Consider the following 15,414-nt stretch of genomic DNA (forward strand, 5'->3'; position numbering starts at 1 on the left):
AACTAGAACTGAACTAGAACTGAACTAGAACTGAACTAGAACTGAACTAGAACTGAACTAGAACTGAACTAGAACTGAACTAGAACTGAACTAGAACTGAACTAGAACTGAACTAGAACTGAACTAGAACTGAACTAGAACTGAACTAGAACTGAACTAGAACTGAACTAGAACTGAACTAGAACTGAACTAGAACTGAACTAGAACTGAACTAGAACTGAACTAGAACTGAACTAGAACTGAACTAGAACTGAACTAGAACTGAACTAGAACTGAACTAGAACTGAACTAGAACTGAACTAGAACTGAACTAGAACTGAACTAGACTGAACTGAACTAACTGAACTGAACTAGAACTGAACTAGAACTGAACTAGAACTAGAACTGAACTAGAACTGAACTAGAACTAGAACTGAACTAGAACTGAACTAGAACTGAACTAGAACTGAACTAGAACTGAAAGAACTGAACTAGAACTGAACTAGAACTGAACTAGAACTAGAACTGAACTAGAACTGAACTAGAACTGAAACTGAACTAGAACTGAACTAGAACTGAACTAGAACTAGAACTGAACTAGAACTGAACTAGAACTGAACTAGAACTGAACTAGAACTGAACTAGAACTGAACTAGAACTGAACTAGAACTGAACTAGAACTGAACTAGAACTGAACTAGAACTGAACTAGAACTGAACTAGAACTGAACTAGAACTGAACTAGAACTGAACTAGAACTGAACTAGAACTGAACTAAACTGAACTAGAACTGAACTAGAACTGAACTAGAACTGAACTAGAACTGAACTAGAACTGAACTAGAACTGAACTAGAACTGAACTAGAACTGAACTAGAACTGAACTAGAACTGAACTAGAACTGAACTAGAACTGAACTAGAACTGAACTAGAACTGAACTAGAACTGAACTAGAACTGAACTAGAACTGAACTAGAACTGAACTAGAACTGAACTAGAACTGAACTAGAACTGAAAACTAGAACTGAACTAGAACTGAACTAGAACTGAACTAGAACTGAACTAGAACTGAACTAGAACTGAACTAGAACTGAACTAGAACTGAACTAGAACTGAACTAGAACTGAACTAGAACTGAACTAGAACTGAACTAGAACTGAACTAGAACTGAACTAGAACTGAACTAGAACTGAACTAGAACTGAACTAGAACTGAACTAGAACTAGAACTGAACTAGAACTGAACTAGAACTGAACTAGAACTGAACTAGAACTGAACTAGAACTGAACTAGAACTGAACTAGAACTGAACTAGAACTGAACTAGAACTGAACTAGAACTGAACTAGAACTGAACTAGAACTGAACTAGAACTGAACTAGAACTGAACTAGAACTGAACTAGAACTGAACTAGAACTGAACTAGAACTGAACTAGAACTGAACTAGAACTGAACTAGAACTGAACTAGAACTGAACACTAGAACTGAACTAGAACTGAACTAGAACTGAACTAGAACTGAACTAGAACTGAACTAGAACTGAACTGAACTGAACTCGAACTGAACTAGAACTGAACTAGAACTGAACTAGAACTGAACTAGAACTGAACTAGAACTGAACTAGAACTGAACTAGAACTGAACTAGAACTGAACTAGAACTGAACTAGAACTGAACTAGAACTGAACTAGAACTGAACTAGAACTGAACTAGAACTGAACTAGAACTGAACTAGAACTGAACTAGAACTGAAATTAGCTTAATTTAAATTTGTGAATTTTTTCAAGCCAGTCTATTTTTGTTTATAAATTTAACCAAACACAACCAAAAGGAATTCTTCAGTATTTTATTTCATAATTTTATATGATATGTACTTATTTATTTTATATGAAAATTAAATTTTCTTTTTAATTTTAAAAGGAATTCGAATATAAATTTACATACTTCAAGAAGTTACTCTGAAAATTTGTTTGTTAATGCTACTTGTTGTAGAATTAAATTTATATTCTTGGAAGTAATAAGTACCTAAGCAAATGTTTACTAAACATATAACAACAGTTTCTTTTAAGCTTAATTAAATATATATAACAAATTTGGCAAAATCTGGAACATTTATTTTGAGTTTAAAGTCTAAATCAGTGGAGTGTATGAGCACTCAGTGGGTGGATTAAACAACTGCACGTGGTCAAGAAGTAATCGAGTTTAGGTTTTAAAGATGGGCCTCCTGTTCGATATATTTAGTGAAATTTTGAAGAGTCCTGCCGTTTTCTATGTTATATAAATCTTAATTTTTTTTTATCACAATAATGGAATTGTTTTTTTACTTATTAGTAAATCGTAGAATATAAATCGAATTTTCTTGTTTGTTATTTATTTATTTTTTAATAAAAAATCATTTGTTAGCTTAATATTCTTTAATTTCCTGTTAACACACAAACATCCTTACAAACAGAAAACACGCTCAAACTCTTACCTTCTAAAATAATGTATTGTCTACTTTTAGGCTTTATGTAAAGAAAAGAAATTTTAAAAGCTTATTTGCTATTTTAAAATCCTTTAAAGACCCTCTTATTTAAGCAATAGACAAACAGAAAAAAAAAGAAAGAATAACGAAAATCAATCTCATTATGGGATTTTCTGTCTAAAATAAACTTATCAACAACAACAAATAACTAGTCATTTACTTAAAAAGTTACTTTACTATTTCAAAGTAAACAAGTCATTTGATAAACATCTTCTTCATCAACAACATTAGCATCATCATCAGCAGCAAAAGCAACAACTAGTATTGTATTGTCGTCATCATTATCATCAAAAACATCCGCATCAAAACTACAGCAATATCACAGCAAGCCCATCAGTAGTGGCATTATGAAAACTTTGCCATCTCATTCGAAAAAGTAACTTTATTTTGAAGGAAAAATACGAATCAAAATAAGAGTAAAAACCCTTTTTCTTTCCAAAAAATAAAGAAAGCTGTTCCATAGTTTAGTCAATAAAACAATGAACCTTATATTTTGAGAGAAAACCCCCCAAAAAAAAAAAACTTTAAAAAGTACATACTTATTACCATCATATGACCTTTAAAACGTATTGAAAATTATGGTAGTAAAGATAAGGGAATAGACAAGGAATCCCAGCTATTTACCAAAGCCTATACAAACACATTTACAATAAATAGCTACTAGTACTAATACAAGCAAAAACAAAAACACACGTAGACAAATTTCAAAATAATCCCTTAAACAAATACATACGCAATATCTTTAACTCTCTCTAAACCATCTATCGAAGATTTTGTCTTTTCCTTCAATGTTTCTTTTTTTTGTTATTTTTTCTAAAGATACATACTAAGGATAAATGTAGGATTTTATGCCAATCATCACAAATAACTAAGCTTTCAATTTTTTCTTGAGATGGGGGTAATACTTGTTAGGAACATATAGACAAAAAAGCGAAAAAAATTAGTAGCAATTGTTAAATGTAAGATTATAATTTTGTATGCAATTTGGATAAAATTATAGCACAGGCTGACATCAAGAACGTTTGGGAACTTTGAGTATGCTGGAGTTATATGACCAATCTCCCATAGCTACTTTTACAAAAAGTTTAAGGCTCCCAGACAGACAGGATTCCTAGACAGGCTTGGTCGTTATTCTTTAAAATATTCCAATCTAGGATTATTGATTGATTGATTATGTTGGGATTAATGTATTCTTTAGACTCCATTCATCCATATTAGAGCGGTTTGTTGAATATGATTGGTGATAGAGTAATCTTAAGCAGAAGTCACGGTGGAGTCTTTGCCTTCATCATTTACAACACCTGAAGTAAAGAGCTCGTTTTCAAGATCCTAACTTCGGAAACCAATATCATTGTCCCGATATCGCTGGGGAATTTCAACGCCCACCATCAGCTCCGCTACTCTTGCTTAGGGGAGTGCTAGATATGCACGTTTACTGGCGGAAAAGATTGTAGAACCCAACTTCTGCACACTGAGTGATGATGCCGTCACATGGATTATTGGTAACTGCGCAAACTCGTCTGACATTACAATAGCTAGTGCAGCTCTGATCAACTGCCAAACATGGAAAAGATGACTAGATCACTAGATCGCAAATGAAACATGAAATGAGGTGAAACTATGTTCTGTTTCGTCGTTTGATCTCTCTCCAACGAGGCGAAGAATGTTGAAAGAGTCTCCATTAATTTGCAGACATCTCAGTTTTCGAACCTGAACTGTTCTCGCGTGGGTATCTGTACACAAATGATTAGTAAGTTGTAGTTCACAGTTCGATCTCTCTCCAACCAGACGAAAAATGTTGATAGAATCTTCATAAATTTCCAGACATCTCAGTTTTCGAAACGGAATGGTTCTCGCGTGGTTACACTAAATGATGATGCGACTTTTTGGAAGCTGCGGAAGCTTGCTAGCTAGTGTAGTTCTTTTAAGCTGCCAAACACTGAATGATAATGAATGCACACGGATTATTGGTAACTGTGCAAACTTGCTTGACATTACAATAGCTGTTCTGATCAACTTCCAAACATGGAAAAGATGACTAGATCACTAGATCACTAGAATCTCCATCAATTTACAGACATCTCAGTTTCCTAACCTGAACGGTTCTCGCGTGCTTTTGGCTAGTTAAACAAGATATCTGTACACTGAATGTACACAACTGCAACTTGAGATCGGGTGTTGTTAGAGTGTTAGATTATGTAGACATCTCCGTTTCCTAATCGGGTATTATTAAAGTGAAGTTCCATTCGATTCTTCACTAACCAGACGAAGAATGTTGATAGATTTTGTCTGACATCCCCGTTTCCGACTTTGTAAGGTCCTCTGCATGCATTTTTGTGTTAAGCGTGGTATATGTACGTGGATAATTGCGCAAGCTTGCTTAGTATTAGTTAGTAGTGTTCCACAGTTCGATCTCTCTTCAACCAGACGAAGAGTCTCCATTCAATTTACAGATATTCCCGTTGTAGCTAGTGCTGTTCTGATCAATTGCCAAAGATCACTAGATAAGACGTGCAACTGTGTTCCATACTTAGACCTCTCCCACCAGACTAAGAATGTCGCTATTCAATTTGCGGACTGGCCTGTCACTAGAATGGTGATTGCTAATCTGATCAACTTCCAAACATGAAAAAGATGATTAGAGCAGAAGATTACAACTGCAACTTGAGATCCGGTTTTTGTAAGTTGTGCTCTACAGTTCGGTCACTCTACAACCAGAGGAAGAACGTGAATAGATTCTTTATTTAATTCGCAGACATCCCCGTTTCAGACCCTGGATGGTCTTAAAGTGAAAGTTAAATAAGGTATACATCAAGGCGGCTTTTTATCGCCAATTTAATTCTATCTCTTTAAACTCTACGTACCTCGACAAGGAGGTGGGTGGCAACGGATCACAACGTTAATGAACTGTGCGATGAAATACATCAGTTTTTCACTGCGCAAAACCTGCAGCTAAAACCAGCGAAGTCGTCATTAATAATTTTCACACCCTGGACGAAGGAAGTAGAGATGTCGAAGTGATTTACTTGAATACTTGCCTTGGAGGCCTACTTTCATGGTGGTACTGTTACAACCACAGGGTGAGCTGATTAAATGACTCAACATCTCAGCTTTGAAATTCTTACAAGCCGGCGGCAATTTTTATACTTGATTCTGCCGGTCCATATACAAGACTTTTGTCATATACTCAAGCTTTCTAATCTCCGAACATTGATACCCCGTTGCTTACAATCACTAGGATGGGATGGCCTCTGTTGATTCGGCATCATCGACTGGAGACTGAAACATGCAACCGAGAACTAGTTCTTTCACACAGAGAAAGCACTGTTCGCTGTTCAGAGAACACCCTGAACATACTCGAACAAGGAAGGAAAATTTAATGATATTACTTGTATAAGATACCTTTCATCCATCAACATTCAACCCAGCATACTTCTCATTCATTCGACAACAACACCGAACTTATATCGAATTATAGACTTTACCTTTCATCAGTCTTTTAACCAATATTCTCTTCCCACGAGTTAGGGTTTAAACCACAGTGTACCCCGATGAGACCTCTCCAATAACCGAGACAAGAAAAAGTCCGAGACTCTACCCTGTAGGCTACCGTTTCTCGTGGTACCAGATTATGCGGTTCCTTGGTTCGACCCCATGTCAAAACATTCCAAGAAAAGATGGAGGATACATTTCATCATTACCAGTTTATTGTCCCATCAGACTAGAGATATTGGTAGTAATAACATCAAGATAGGGAAAGTTCATCAAGGTAACCTGACCAGGGGAGGAAGAATGAAGCGTTAGTTAATTCTTAGCATCGCAGTCGATAGAGCGCAAGTAACGACTGTTTATAAATTCCAAAGTAGAAAGAAAGACTTCAAAGCGTTAGCCTTTTGTACTTGGATTCTCAATCTCTATCCAAGCCCACGAATATGAGAAAGAAGTCCTCCGAACTCTAGCCTTTCGAACTTGTTGCAAGTCGGGTATGTTTGCAGTAGGGGTATGGATAAAGAAACCTTAAAACTATGCCAATTATGATGCTCCAACGTTGGCGATAACCAGTGAGGAAACATTTTAAGCTTTCAAAATGCTTCCCTAAGAAAAGAAGGCTCTTCCAGTCAAGGAAAAAAACGTAATGTTTACTAAACAGTTTCTTTTAGGATGTCACCAGAGAAGTTAACCAAACCTTAATATCACGCAGTTGACATGTCAAGAGGAAAGCAAACGTATTGAAGTGTGGGATTCCTTGAATCAATTTGTAAATATGGTAGCTTTGGACGACATTCTAAGAGGCGCAATTAATGACGTGGTTGCAGGATAACGCAAGAACGTTATATTTGAAGGTTCCTCGCCTTAATTCTGGAACAACTGAGATCGGTATAGAGCAGGAGTCTTAATTCCTCATAATCAAGCATAAACGAATGCTTAGTTGGTGGTCAGAGTCTCCATGACAACCAAACCAATACAATCTTTTAATATTACGCGTTTCATTTCCTAAATGTATGCTATTATTTTGCTCTTTATTACTGATATGAGTTTAAAAAGTAACGACAAAAGTTTTATGCTGCAAAAAAAACAATTTAAAAAATCCCACTTTTTTGTACAAATACTCTTTACATTTAGTTTTCCTATGGCTGACAATTCTTAAAGGTAGCTCTGGAAAATTGCCACAATTTGTAGAGGATTATTATCGAATTGAAAGCTAGAGAAGAAAAGGAAAAAAAACGACAAATACGCACTGCTGCACTACAGCTCAATTGCTAAAGAAAAGTGGTCGTAACAATTTCCATTAAATCCTTTTTGAAAAACTGTTTTTAAACCAAAGACGTCTTCGAATGATGTCGTGTCCTCATAATGACTCTTTACTAAGACATCAAAACAGGGGCAAATGTATTACAAGTTGTCGTTAGTTAATACCTTTTTTAGGAAAGCTCATAGGAAGACAACAACAACACAACTAAAATAAATATAAAAAGTAAAGTAATAAATAGAAATCGTATTTTTTGTTTGGTATGAAGTCATAAAAATTGTGCTAGAATTTAAAGGTCGGTATTTGTCAAATCCTGTGTTACTAAGGAACTGTAACGATTTGTAAGTTTATGACTTTTTGTCTTAGGTTTAGCTTTTCCTTAGATGCGATACAAATTTGCCAGACATGTTTTTCCTTTTCCTATGTTTAAGTATAAAACTCATTTTGTTTAATGGTCGTCAAGGTATAAAAATCACCTTGTTATAGATTTAGATTTGCAGGTGTTTTTTGGCAACTTTTTTGTGAATTTTGCACGTTTTTTTTTATTAGATAAATTTTAACAAAATGTTTTATTTTCTTGTTAATGTTAGAAATGTATTACAAGAAGATTTTATTTTTTGGCAAATTATTCACTGGAGTTGGAATTTATTACAATTTGTTAAGAGATTTATTGTTGCCAAATGTAAGTGAATGAAAATAAATTTTAAATTTAAGAACATCCTGCAAATCCTTAAGCTAATATTACTCTATATATTACTCTATATATAACAACAATTGATTACAATAACATGAAATTTTTTATTCAAACATCAAATCTCACTTAAAATCTAATAAAATACATAAATTTTTAGTTGCAAATTTTACCAACAATTCAATCTATTCCTCTTCTTCTGCTATAGGTCTTACCATGATTTCCACAAATTTTAAAGAATACATATAATTATGCCATTGATACCAGTTAATGCCACCTCTGCAAGAACGTTTACCACGCAAATAAGGACCATTCAAATGACTGAAAAAAGGAACCGGAAACAAAATCATTACAATTAATTTTCATTTCCTTTATACAACTCCTTTAACTAAAGCTACTTCACCTTGAATAACAATTATCAAACCACCAGGCACCCTTATAATCTTTAGCACAATTCGATGTTGGATTATTATCATTATCCTGATCTTTTGTAGAGAATTTTCTTCCTTTATGATAACTCATTGAATCACCAGCATCACCACTATACTCTCCCAATTCTACTATGGTAAATTTATCATCCTCACTGCCCAATACAAATCTATCGTATTTAGCATAACGTGTTTGATTTTCAAAATCTTCCAATATTATTAACAATTCCTGTGGTGCTGCTGCGGTCATTTCGTAAAGATTATCGAGACCAATAAAGAATTCACCATGCGGATTGCCAAAACCTTCTTTATATTCATCCCAGGTGCGATAGAAATCTTCGGAACCATCTTGTCTTCTTTGTATGACCGTCCAATCGGGATTTTGATTGACGATTTTTATCAGGGATCTCTTGATGAAGGCAACATCGTTGAATAGTTGTTTTAGGAAGAGTTCTTGTTGGACTTGTCTGGAAATGAATATTAATGGGAAAATAAACATGAAATTAGTTTTAAAATCACAGAACTAGAAGAGAACTAGATCAGAACTAGAACAGAACAGAACAGAACAGAACAGAAATAGAACAGAACAGAACTAGAACAGAACTAGAACAGAACTAGAACAGAACTAGAACAGAACTAGAACAGAACTAGAACAGAACTAGAACAGAACTAGAACAGAACTAGAACAGAACTAGAACAGAACTAGAACAGAACTAAAACAGAACTAGAACAGAACTAGAACAGAACTAGAACAGAACTAGAACAGAACTAGAACAGAACTAGAACAGAACTAGAACAGAATTAGAACAGAACTAGAACAGAAACTAGAACAGAAACTAGAACAGAACTAGAACAGAACTAGAACAGAACAGAACTAGAACAGAACAGAACTAGAACAGAACTAGAACAGAACTAGAACAGAACTAGAACAGAACTAGAACAGAACTAGACAGAACAGAACTAGAACAGAACTAGAACAGAACTAGAACAGAACTAGAACAGAACTAGAACAGAACTAGAACAGAACTAGAACAGAACTAGAACAGAACTAGAACAGAACTAGAACAGAACTAGAACAGAACTAGAACAGAACTAGAAGCAGAACTAGAACAGAACTAGAACATAACTAGAACAGAACTGAAGAACTAGAACAGAACTAGAACAGAACTAGAACAGAACTAGAACAGAACTAGAGAACTAGAACAGAACAGAACAGAACTAGAACAGAACTAGAACAGAACAGAACAGAACTAGAAACAGAACAGACAGAACTAGAACAGAACTAGAACAGAACTAGAACAGAACTAGAACAGAACTAGAACAGAACTAGAACAGAACTAGAACAGAACTAGAACAGAACTAGAACAGAACTAGAACAGAACTAGAACAGAACTAGAACAGAACTAGAACAGAACTAGAACAGAACTAGAACAGAACTAGAACAGAACTAGAACAGAACTAGAACAGAACTAGAACAGAACTAGAACAAGAACTAGAACAGAACTAGAACAGAACTAGAACAGAACTAGAACAGAACTAGAACAGAACTAGAACAGAACTAGAACAGAACTAGAACAGAACTAGAACAGAACTAGAACAAGAACTAGAACAGAACTAGAACAGAACTAGAACAGAACTAGAACAGAACTAGAACAGAACTAGAACAGAACTAGAACAGAACTAGAACAGAACTAGAACAGAACTAGAACAGAACTAGAACAGAACTAGAACAGAACTAGAACAGACCTAGAACAGAACTAGAACAGAACTAGAACAGAACTAGAACAGAACTAGAACAGAAACTAGAACAGAACTAGAACAGAACTAGAACGAACTAGAACAGAACTAGAACAGAACTAGAACAGAACTAGAACAGAACTAGAACAGAACTAGAACAGAACTAGAACAGAACTAGAACAGAACTAGAACAGAACTAGAACAGAACTAGAACAGAACTAGAACAGAACTAGAACAGAACTAGAACGGAACTAGAACATAACTAGAACAGAACTAGAACAGAACTAGAACAGAACTAGAACAGAACTAGAACTGAACTAACCATTTTCACCCACAGACTGTATATACGAGAAAGTTATTTACGTAGAAATTCGTTTTACATTACATTTGTTTGCCTTAGGCGTATGAGCGATATTTATCAATTATAACAAGTATACTTTAGTTTGTTGGGATCTTTCCTCATAAAATTTTATATAAATTCATCAAATCGTTTTTTCCTTATTCTATTAATTACCTTCTAGCTAAATCACCCACATTTACTTTTTGCGCATTATTATCATAAAACTGCAACTAAGTAAATAAATAATTAATTTAATTATTTAAAATTCACTAAAACAAAATATTAGCTTTATTGTTATTATAAATAATATCTTTCGTTTGTAGTTTTAGTTGTTAGAAAATTTTCACTTTAAAAATTTACTTCATTATTAGTTGCGGGCGCACTTTTTATATTTCGCGCTGTAGCCAAAATAAATAAAATTATAAGAAAATTCATCGTAATAGCGCTTTTCACAGATGTTTTCAAACTAATTGCAATTTAGAAAATTTATTTGCATTACATCGATGCAGTTGTTTACTTTTTATGTGAAAGAATGAATGAGTAACGAATAAAAAAGAGAAAATCAATTATAAGAAAATTGTACAGTGGAATGGCGAGTGTATTGGTGGTGATATTAAATATGTTTTAATAATAGATTTTGAGATTATTTTAATTGCTTTTTGATAACAATTCATGTTAAACTAATTAGAGATTTTCAAAGATTTTTTAAGTCTGTTTTAGTTATGTTGTTTTGTTTATTGAAGTTCTACTGTTTATGTGCAGTCGTTTGAAAGTTTTTCTTCAAATGTAAAAATGAACTAGAAAACTTGACATATGACATTGAGGAAAACTTTTGAGAAAGTACATGACTTTGTATAACAGGTACAAGTGCAAGGCCTTTTTAAAATTCAAGGATAATGTTTTATTTGTAAGGAGAGCATAATACATATTGAATGAAGGTAACTTTGAAAACAAATATAACTAATACGAAGTCAAGGAATATATCTTTGAAAAACTTAATTATTTTTTATTTTCTTTACAGAAATTTATCATACAAAACCCAATTGTTTTCTGTCTAATCACTAACGCTTAGACAATGTGCCAAAAAAAATAAAATAAATAAGCAATCAATATAATCTTAATATATTATTTAAAAATAGACACTGTTTAAATATATCTCTAGCTATTTAAAATGTATAAATATAAAATTTTAAAACACTAGTGTTGTCTGTCCGTCTGTCTCCATATTTATCTGTTCATTCAATGATCTATATGTCTTATTCTTGCAACTTAAATTTATTACCTTTTATTTAAATCACTAATATTTTTCTTCACTCCACTATCATCATAAACCTGCAAAACAACAACACAAAAAATGAATTATTAATTAAATCATTACAAATTCAATACAACAAAACAATTTCATACTTTTATCTTAACCGTTAAAGGAGAAGGAGTAGTTACAGCAGTAGTAGACAACTTCTCCTTTGTAGTATTAGTAGTAGTAGTGCTAGCAACAACAGCTGCTGCTGCTGGCTGTAATTCTTCCTTTTTCAAAGTTATTTTCTTTTTAACAATCACTTCACCATTTGTAGCTGGTGTTGGAGTCTCGGAAGCAATTTCACTTTTTATATTTTGTATCACTGCCAAAATGAATAAAATTATGAGAAAATTCATCGTTATAATGCTTTCAGCTGTTGGTTTAAAACTAATTTGAATTTGGAAAATTTGTTTGCATTTTGATGCAGTTGCTGTTTACGGTTTTCAAAAAAGGAAGAGAATACCTTTAGACGTACATAAGCAAAAGCAGAAAATCAATTATAAGAAAAGCAAACAGTAGAATCAGAAGTTGTAGGGTGGAGAAAAAAGTTAGTGGAAACTTTTGTGTTACTAATTATTTAAAGAAATTTTGTTTAAATAATAGTTAGTTCGGACTTGTCATCCATGTATACTGGATACATTGGAAATCTATATCAGGCATGGAAAATACAGTACAGTTTAGTATTTTTTAGTACTTTTTGATATCGAACAAGTAAAAATATAAATTCGGCTATGCCGAATCTTATATACCCACCATCAAATCAATGCCATATAAATAAACTTTGATATTTTGAATATTTTATTATTATATATCGATATTAATGAGAACATCAGTGTACTATTTGAAAGAGGTCCATTAATGGGGTTTAACTATTGACAGTGCTCTTTCGAATTAAATATATTAATTTATATAGGAAGTAGGGTTATATATACATATATCGACCAATTCTCATAAAAGTCGGTATGAAGATTTCAGTTCCTTATTTATTTCAAACTTCATAGATCTATGTATTTGTATTTTTAAGCCAATAATAAGCATTAAAGTAATTTTCTTAAAGGGACATTATATGGGGTTAGGGTTAATTATGGACCGATTCTTATAAAATATGGTAGAGAGATTTTGCATTGCAGTATTCGTATTTTCTCGATGTAGTAATTTTCTGAGGGGGAATTTATATGGGGTGGGGTTATAATGGACTGATCCGTATACAAATTGACAGAGAGATTTCGGTTCCTATAGAACTTATCAGTGTCGAATTTCATCGATATACTAGCACTTTTAAGCCAGTAATGAGCGTGATTTTCTGTTGGAGAACTTAAATGAAGGGTAGGGTCAATTATGTACCGATCCCCATAAAATTTTGTAGAGAGATGTTAGTTCATACAAAACTATATCGAATTTCATCGATTTACTCGTTTTTTAAGCCAATAATGAGCGTTAAAGTAATTTTCTGTTGGGGACCTTATATGGGGGATAGGGTCATTTAAGGCCCGATTCACATAAAATTTGGTGGAAAGATTTTGGCTCCTAAGATACTTATTTATGTCAAATTTCTTCTCTATACTCGTATTTTTACGCCAATAATGAGTGTTAAAGACACTTTCAGAAGGGGAACTTTTATGAGCGGGTAGGATAAATTATGGACCGATCAACTTACTTACTCCTGTGAAATTTCATCTTTATACTCTTATTTTTAAGCCAGTAATGAGCGTTAAAGTAATTTTATGGAAGGGACCTTATATAGGGAATAGGGTCAATTATGGGCCGATCCACATAAAATTTGCTGGAAAGGTTTTGGCTCCTAAGATACTTACTTATGTCAAATTTCCTTGCTGTACTTGTATTTTTACGCCAATAATAAACGGGGACCTTATATGGGCGGGTAGGGCCAATTATGGACCTATCCTCATAAAATTTGGTAGAGATTTTGGCTATATAAAACTTACTTCTGTGAAATTTCGCCGCTATGCTCGTATCTTTAAGTGAAATTTCATAGCTATACTCGTATTTTTAAGCCAGTAATGAGCGTTAAAGTAAATATTATGGAGGGGGCCTTATATGGGGGGTAGGGTCAATTAAGGACCTATCCACATAAAATTTGGTGGAGAGATTTTCACTCATATAAAACTTAATTATGTCAAATTTCATCTCTATAATCTTATTTTTACGCCAATAATGAGCGTTAAAGTAATTTTCTGAAGGGGACCTTATATGGGGGGTAGGGTTAATTATATACCGATCCACATAAAGTTTATTGGAGAGATATTGGCTTGCATGAAACCTATGTGTGTCAAATTTCATCGCTATATTCGTATTTTTAAGCCAGTAATCAGCACTATAGTCGTTTTCAAAAGGGGACCTTATATGGGGGGTAGGGTCAATTGTGGTCCAATGCCCGCCATAATTCAGAATTTTATTTCGGAAGTCAAAAAACTGACCTATGCCATTTGCTTCATAAACAGCGAATTTGTGAATGTTTGAAGCATTTTACACAATATTCCGGGGGGTAAATGTGTATGGCGGCTATGTGAAATCGTTAACCGATTTCGACCATTTTCAACACCAAACATTTCTAATTAATAAAAATTATTTTGGGAAAATTTCATTTCAATATCTCTTTTTTTGTGGACGCTATCGTGCAAACAACAGACAGAGGGACATTAGAATTTTACGAGGTCCCAGAATATATATACTTTATGGGGTCTGTGAACAATATTTCGATGTGTTACACACGGAAAGACAAAATCAATATACCCCCCATCTTTTTTGATGGTGGGTCTAAAAATACCACAAAAAATTCGGTACTTTTTCTAACTTATAAGTCTAGACTATAGTCTAGTCTATAGTCTTAGTTAGTTAGTTAGTTAGTTAGTTAGTTAGTTAGTTAGTTAGTTAGTTAGTTAGTTAGTTAGTTAGTTAGTTAGTTAGTTAGTTAGTTAGTTAGTTAGTTAGTTAGTTAGTTAGTTAGTTAGTTAGTTAGTTAGTTAGTAGTAGTTAGTTAGTTAGTTAGTAGTTAGTTAGTTAGTTAGTTAGTTAGTTAGTTAGTTAGTTAGTTAGTTAGTTAGTTAGTTAGTTAGTTAGTAGTTAGTTAGTTAGTTAGTAGTTAGTTAGTTAGTTAGTTAGTTAGTTAGTTAGTTAGTTAGTTAGTTAGTAGTTAGTTAGTTAGTTAGTTAGTTAGTTAGTTTAGTTAGTTAGTTAGTTAGTTAGTTAGTTAGTTAGTTAGTTAGTTAGTTAGTTAGTTAGTTAGTTAGTTAGTTAGTTAGTTAGTTAGTTAGTTAGTTGTAGTTAGTTAGTTAGTTAGTTAGTTAGTTAGTTAGTTGTTAGTTAGTTAGTTAGTTAGTAGTTAGTTAGTTAGTTAGTTAGTTAGTTAGTTAGTTAGTTAGTTAGTAGTTAGTAGTTAGTTAGGTTAGTTAGTTAGTTAGTTAGTAGTTAGTTAGTTAGTTAGTTAGTAGTTAGTTAGTTAGTTAGTTAGTTAGTTAGTTAGTTAGTTAGTTAGTTAGTTAGTTAGTTAGTTAGTTAGTTAGTTAGTTAGTTAGTTAGTTAGTAGTTAGTTAGTTAGTTAGTTAGTTAGTTAGTTAGTTAGTTAGTTAGTTAGTTAGTTAGTTAGTTAGTTAGTTAGTTAGTTAGTTAGTTAGTTAGTTAGTTAGTTAGTTAGTTAGTTAGTTAGTT

The 15,414-nt window shown here is 33.2% G+C and overlaps 1 protein-coding gene across 2 annotated transcripts; it reads right to left on the reverse strand.

The window, feature by feature from the left end:
- Positions 1-8,027: 8,027 nt before the first annotated feature.
- LOC119605618 (ficolin-2-like) lies at positions 8,028-12,128 on the reverse strand. 2 transcript variants are annotated; one of them, XM_037958831.1, is made up of 4 exons: positions 11,853-12,128; positions 11,728-11,777; positions 8,344-8,835; positions 8,028-8,261 (listed from the first exon to the last, which is right to left on the reverse strand). In XM_037958831.1, the coding sequence occupies exons 1-4, from the start codon at positions 12,099-12,101 to the stop codon at positions 8,126-8,128; spliced, it is 927 nt and encodes a 308-aa protein (XP_037814759.1). In that variant the 5' UTR covers positions 12,102-12,128; the 3' UTR covers positions 8,028-8,125. The 2 variants fall into 2 exon arrangements, with proteins under 2 accessions (XP_037814759.1, XP_037814760.1); XM_037958832.1 differs by lacking the exons at positions 11,728-11,777; positions 11,853-12,128 and adding exons at positions 10,620-10,675; positions 10,806-10,950.
- Positions 12,129-15,414: the final 3,286 nt, after the last annotated feature.

Source organism: Lucilia sericata, unplaced genomic scaffold, assembly GCF_015586225.1.
Source record: "Lucilia sericata isolate MDLA Ls3-8-SP2 unplaced genomic scaffold, ASM1558622v1 Contig000502F_arrow, whole genome shotgun sequence".
NCBI lineage: Eukaryota > Metazoa > Arthropoda > Insecta > Diptera > Calliphoridae > Lucilia > Lucilia sericata.